The sequence below is a fragment of the Genypterus blacodes genome, unplaced genomic scaffold (genome assembly GCF_046128005.1).
Source record: "Genypterus blacodes isolate CSIRO-AG114 ecotype Tasmania unplaced genomic scaffold, CSIRO-AGI_Gbla_v1 ptg000073l_1, whole genome shotgun sequence".
Lineage (NCBI taxonomy): Eukaryota > Metazoa > Chordata > Actinopteri > Ophidiiformes > Ophidiidae > Genypterus > Genypterus blacodes.
In genome coordinates, this window is record NW_027466883.1 from 3,002,414 (window position 1) to 3,009,628 (window position 7,215).

The 7,215-nt window shown below is 45.2% G+C and overlaps 1 protein-coding gene across 1 annotated transcript; it reads right to left on the reverse strand.

Moving 5' to 3' along the window:
• Positions 1 to 1,543, reverse strand: diras1b (DIRAS family, GTP-binding RAS-like 1b). Its single transcript, XM_076157681.1, has 2 exons — positions 1,235 to 1,543; positions 1 to 414 (listed from the first exon to the last, which is right to left on the reverse strand). The coding sequence occupies exons 1-2, from the start codon at positions 1,541 to 1,543 to the stop codon at positions 127 to 129; spliced, it is 597 nt and encodes a 198-aa protein (XP_076013796.1). The 3' UTR covers positions 1 to 126.
• Between the last annotated feature and the right edge of the window lie 5,672 nt (positions 1,544 to 7,215).

The window sequence follows — 7,215 nt, forward strand, 5'->3', positions numbered from 1 at the left end:
TTGTGGCAGTCTTTGCATGTGAAGGAGACTCTCTCTCTGTCTCTCTCTCTCTCTCTCTCTCTCTCCTCTGTCGTTTCTCTCTCTCCTCTTTTCCTCTCCCTCCTCCCCCTCCCTTCTCTCTCTGCTTTACATCACGCTGCACTTGCCCTTCAGTCTCTCGGCGCGGGACTGCTTCCCTGAGCGCTTCCCGTCGATGTTGAGGCTCATGTTCCTCTTCTTATCCAGGTTGAGGAGCTCCTGGAAGAGCTCGGTGACGTTGTGGTTGGTCTTCGCTGACGTCTCCATGAAGGCGCACTTCCATTGGTTGGCTTGGGCTTCCCCGTCTTTGGTCTCCACCTCTCGCTGCGTCTCATCACTCTTGTTGCCCACGAGCATGATGGGTATGGCCTCAACGTTGCCCTTTATGGCCAGGACCTGTGAGAAAGTCAAAAAGGGGGAACACCTGTGATGCTTAGATTCAAAAGAACTAATCCCCCTACAGAACAGCTAGGAGATATCAATGTCTTGCTCATGGGCACTTTAATAAGTAGGATGGGAAGTTTGTATCGCCGTGTGTGATCCTGGGTCGTCTGGTTCACTTGTCTCCTTAGTAACTAGGCCACCGAAAAAGGCAACTAGTGTCTCTAAAAACAACTGTGCCAGGTCATTTATAGCACCTCAGTGGGCTGAATGTTCTAGATCAGTGGTTCTCAAACTTTATGCATCCGCCGAGTGAACCAAAACAGTACACGCATCACCTCTACACACAAGCCACCAGCTCCAAGTTAAGTCACAGAGAAGCTTTATGTGACATTTGTATATTTGAATTGAACTCCAGGGCGCTTCAAGCACTACTGGCCGCCCATGTACCACAGTTTGAGAATCACTGGTTTACATGATTCAACAGTAGAGGGAAGAGTTCTTGTACTGTAGGTCAAGATTTGAGTCTCATACTACGTGTATATGGAGGGTCAACACAACAAGTTAAAAATATCAGTATTGCTCAGCCCAGCATGTATCCAGATACAGTTTATGATGCTTAGTGTTGAGACAAAACACTGATATGATGATGATCACACGTAGTATATTGTGTTAGAGGTGTTTCCTTCTCTTCCTGCACTGTTTTGTTTTCTGACCGTTTTTTTCAACCTTTTGTCAGTTCATGGCTGTTTGAGATTGAAACGACTGACAAACTGCTTCATATGACATTGATTGAAATTCAGCTTTGTGGGAAAACAAAAGTCATAAGTCCCACCTGTTGGTAAATGGGTTTGAGCTCCTCCAGCGACTGTTTGCTGGTGATGGAGTAGACCAGGATGAAGGCGTGGCCCTTGGAGATGGACAGGCGCTGCATGGCGGGGAACTGGTGACTCCCCGTGGTGTCGGTGATCTGCAGGGTGCACACGCTCTTATCACAGCTGATCACCTGGCGGTAGGTGTCCTCCACTGTTGGGATGTAGGTGTCCCTGAAGGTGCCTTTTACGAAGCGCAGGACCAAGGAGCTCTTCCCAACTCCACCTGCCCCGAACACCACCACACGGTAGTCGTTGCTCTGCTCCGGCATTCTGCCCCCTTCAGGCTTCAGACAGTGTTACACCTACACTGCAAACACAGAGATGCAAGAAACTCTTGAGATCTTCACACCATGATGATGATCTTCTCTTTTTTTTAAGTACAATATGTTAGATGTCAGAAAACAGATGAGATGAGAAAACAGCATGAATTTGCTTATTTGAAGACTTAACAGATTTCATCATCATTTTTGCTTTATCTGTTTTAGAAGTCTGACTATGAGCCTGATTGCAAATGAGAGTAGATGAGGTTGCCCGTGGCTGCAAGTGTTTCACCTGACGCAGACATTTCCCGGATCGATTGCTGTTCACGAGGCCACGCTTCCTCAGTTTCAACCCCAAAAAACATCTCGGCGTCTCCTCGGTTAGTAACTACACCGACGCTAGCAACTTGCAGCAAAGCTTCGGACGGACAGGAAACAGAGAGTCTTTGCAGTTTAGGGATAAGTATCGGCAAACCCACAAGGTATGACCACAGTAACGTGAGGTTGATCCATGGCAGGACCTTTTTTATCATGAAAGTACCTGATCTCAGAAATTTAAAATGTGGTTGTTCAAACGGAAAGGGAAACATTTATTGAAACATTTCCCAAACCTAAATTCATATCAGCCTGTGAATAAAATGATGCAATGTTGTTTGGCCCTCCTGCTCTCAGAGAAAAACGTGGGTGTTGCCAATGCGAACACACAGTTTCGGTTTACACAACTCGAGTCGTGATTTGTTGTCTGCCGCGAGCTCTCTTTGCTTTTCCCATCACAAGCTGAAACAAACCTAAACTACATGTGAAAAGTATGAAATCAAAGCCGTAATAATCCGAGTTAGCAGTTTAAAACACTCTCGGCAAGATTTTCAAACTCAATATTGCCAGCTGCACCTCATCCATATGCATCTCTACATGTCCTCCGGTAATCGATCACTAGCTTTTTACGCACTTGTGTGTGTGTGTGTGTGTGTGTGTGTGTGTGTGTGTGTGTGTTTGTGTGTGTGTGTGTGTGTTATGTATGAGCATGCGCATGTCTGTCTATTGTATCTGTTGCATTATTTATCTGTTGTGGCTGTAAACTTGCTATAAGATCCCATAATAAGGTTCTCCTCCAGTTGTGATCATGCGGCGCTCTCTAAGCACTAGCTGTAATGAAACAGTAAATTGACATCAATACTCGATGGAATAAGTGGATTTCTGTCATGCTCGCACCGCTCGCACCCACTATTGATGGCAGGGCCTCTGTAATTGCATTGCCAGGTTTTAGATAATATCAGTCAAGGAGTTCAAAATAAATGGTGAGTCAGGGAGTGCCTCTTGAGTTTTATAGTCAATCTATAGCTGTAAGTCCCTGTGACATATAAGAGTGTTTTATATCCAAGCCTGGTTTGATTTGGAGGGAAAGGCAACACCATCTGCTTTAATCTGCCGGGGACAAAACTAAACAGAGAAGGTTTCAATGGCTACAGTACGTTTCCTGATGCTGTCTGTCAAAGAAATCTGTCTAAACGTTGCCAGGCAACAAGATTGTTCCTGTGTGACTCAGATAACACCAAGTGAAGTCTGGCGCCGTGGCTTTTTATAGTTAGCGCAAATCTGCAGCTGAGGGGAAAATGAATGGAAATATACTCAATTCGATTCCACTTTGAGTTTGGTCTAAGAATGGAGATGCAGGATAGGTGGGAATGAAGCAGAAGATGACGTACTCCTCTACCTCTGCACTTCCTCCTTTCCTCTCCAAAACACTTCAAGTCACGTCACAAAGGCATTGTACCATGCATGTGGACGATGTAATTCTTCTGATCTAAAATGTGATGTTAAAACGCTTATATATGTAATTTTTAAACATTTCATTCGTTTTTTCCAAATGTCTCCAAATGAGGACACCAGGACCAAACCATAATTTGTCTCACTGATTTGAGGATTTTCTTGCTTTTAACCCTGATTACTTTTGATGCTTCTGAATTCTCAATGGGCGACTTTCAATTGTCTAAACGTGTCTGTTACTCTTGTCCCTGGTTCTGATTCTGCTTCTCTCTCCCTCTCTCTCCCTTTGGCTCACGTCCTGAACCTGCTTTGTTTTTCTTCATCCTTCTCCCTGAGCTTCCTCCCTCTCTCCCCAGGTGCTGTTTAATCAATAATCTAAGGCTGCTGTGGTTTTGATCGATGGTCTCGTCTGCCTGGGGTCCTGTCAGCGTGGCATCCCGCCCCTTTGCCTGTCAGGTTTTTTTTGGGGGGACACGGGGTTCGGCCCACGTGACAGCGATCCCGCTCATCAGAACCTTCCTATCATCACACACAACCCTCGCCCCCTCCCTCCCTCCCTCCCTCCTTTCTTTCACCTGAACTAAAATTAGCCGCCTCCCTCCCTCTGTCGCCAGTTATGACAGCACACACAGGTGCACTCGCAACCTCACAGAATATCACGCATGTACACACACATACACAGACACACACACACACACACACACACACACACACACACACACACACACACACACACACACACACACACACGGTGCCACCACTGCTCCTGCACATTCGTCCTTCACACCAGGCCTCTGAGATTAATGACACTCCTCTCTCTCTCTCTCTCTCTCTCTCTCTCTCTCTCTCTCTCTCTCTCTCTCTCTCTCTCTCTCTCGCTCCTTTCATTCTAGTTGAAACAGGACTGCATTTTCTTAATGAATTAATGACACGCTACAAACGCATGTGTGGCAGCACAGCCAAACGCCATTAGGAGATCGCTTTGGCACAGAGCAACGGGCCTCCTCTCCTCTCAGTCAGAAAATAGACGCAACGCCTCTTTCGCTGCTCGTTCATTTCACAGAGCGAGCGAGAAAATGTCACCTCCAGTGGAAATATGCACATAATTCCCCTCAAGAGAGCCACTTACACGGCGGCACAAAGGAAACGCATTAACCAACATCAAACACAATGCCATTCAACAGATCAAGGGCGTGATTAAATAGACGGCCACAAAGCAGTCCCATGGTGTCTTTGGTGAAAAAGGGGTTTTAATGAAGCCATGGACACCGGAATGTGGAGGACAGGTGGTCATTCTGTCAGGATTCATCAGGATCAACACTTTGTCAGTTTCAGTTGTGTTCTCTGCACAGGCATCAAGCTCAAGCCTCTCCTGTTCCCCTCATCTGTGTGTGTGTGTGTGTGTGTGTGTGTGTGTGTGTGTGTGTGTGTGTGTGTGTGTGTGTGTGTTTGTGTGTGTGTGTGTGTGTGTGTGTGTGTGTGTATGTGTGTGTGTGTGTGTGTGTGTGTTTGACACAGAGGAATGAATAGTCAGGCAGGGTGAGAGTGATTTTTTGGCTTTTTCATTATGTCACACTGCACACTGTCCAGGGCCATAAGGTCTGATTCCATTTCACACAGTTAGTCATACTGATATTCAGCATTTGCAATACACACACACACACACACACACACACACACACACACACACACACACACACACACACAAACACACACACACAGAGAAAGGGGAAAACTGGTGGTGTTTTGAAATCTCGAACACAACATTGTGTGTGTGTGTGTGTGTGTGTGTGTGTGTGTGTGTGTGTGTTTGTGTGTATGTGTGTGTGTGTGTGGAGATCTGGGTGGGTGATGATGCAAACTAAGGAAATAAACTTCAGGATTTCCCTTCATACGTTCATGATTGATCAGAATATTCTTTGACCTGCAGAAAAGCACAAGGATGAATTACTTTAATATGTGTTACTTATGAGGTATGGGGTCATTTTGGGCAAATCTAAATGACTCATTTAGGAAATTTTGCAAGAATTAGCAAAATGCAAAAACTCTGATCCTGGTTGCATATAAAGTAAGGATTAAAATTCCACATGTATAACATTTTAATCTTATTCATATTTGTGCTATCAATATGATGCTACTGAACGCTTGAGTGTGTATGTGTGTGTGTGTATGTGCAATAGATCTTAGAACAAATGTTCATGGAGTTACAAGTTGCAAGTGGTCAACAATGTCAATCCATACGGTGTGTGATCCCACACTGTACGCACATGGGGTTTGCTCGCATGTGTGTGTATGTGTCTGTGTGTGTTTGAATGTGTAAGAGATTGCAGCACTGTGGTCTGGGCTTAGTAGCTAATCATTGAGCTTAACCTCCTCTGTGCTCCTGGCCTGATCTGCATTGACCCAATTCCCAAGACTTAAGTTAGCGCGCGGTCTCACTGTGAGACTACATGCAGCTGCTGGAACCCTCTGATAGTCTCACACACACACACACACACACACACACACACACACACACACACACACACACACACACACACACACACACACACACACACACACACACACACTAATACCATACGCTGTGATGCAGGTGTGTCAGCAGAGTCAGTAAACAGTAAAGGTAACATTTGACATCTTGTCTAAGCTGTAAAACGCCTCAACAATTTGCTTAAAAAACAAACCAAAGCGGCCTCGTTGGTAGTTTGTCAGTCTGTTGGTTTGGAGACGGTTGTCACAATTCCTCATCGTATTGATTTAGAGACCCGGTCGTCTCACATTACCAAGCCTACAGTAGCTGTACACTACATCTGCACTGTGCTTGGTCAGCAGAAACGTCTGGCCGCGCCCACTATCGTTCTTTAAAAGGTGAATAAAACATTTGTGGTTGAAAAAAAATCATTCATGGCTTTGAAGACACTCAGCTTAAACTGCGTCTAACTGAAAGATGATGGCTGGAAAATGAATCGATGACTGCATTGATAATAAATCATTGTATTCAGTATAGAAATACTACATTTCTGACTGTTGGTTGGCCAAATAAGGCTGTGAGATGACATCACTTCATATACTTCAATTGGCTGAACGCATCCCTTCGTTCATCTCCCTTCTAGAGCACAAAGTGAAACAAGTTGCCAGCGTTTTCCATCAATGTCACATAAAATGGTGGAAAACTAAATTTGACACCACTTCAGGAGTTTTGACCGTTTTATGCTTAAGCAAGACGCCAAATGTAACAAAAGCCATCCCAACACATGAGCTCTTAGTCTTCCTCACCTGTTCAATCAATCAATTCAAGAGAACAAACAGCTCCTTGTTGAACTCTTTTAAATCTTTTAATCGTGACATGATGTTATAAAACAGAGCTTTACACAGGGCCGGATGTAAGAGGATCTTTAAGTGTGTATTAGTGCTGAGTATTAGCCTGACCTGGGGAACCCTGGGTTGCTCCGTCTGGCCGCCCAGCTGATACCAAAGCTCCACAAGCTGGGAACCAACCAGGCACCAAGGATGAGCCGAGGAGAAATACAGAAACTCCTTGATAGCGGATAAAACATTCCACGTGTGTTTGCAGGTCATCAAAATGTAATCCTGGATATTTCTACAGTATCGTTTTGGTACAATTACACAGGCCTCCCACCTGAGGGAAGCGCTAATTACAGCCCGGTGGTGTGTGTTGCATGCACGAGCTTGCCCGCAGCGACAGATGGAAGCGGTTCTTGGTAGTTTTGGAGCGACTCCATTGGTTTCTGCAGGCCAGATCAATCAGCCACAGCTTCTTTATAATACCAGTTGATCCGCGGCTGATAACAAGGCAGATGGTGGGACGCGGGAATCCCACTGCAGTTGGAATTATCGTCTGCACTTTCAGAATAATGTTAATAAAGCGAGTCACTGTTTGGGTCTGAAATGAT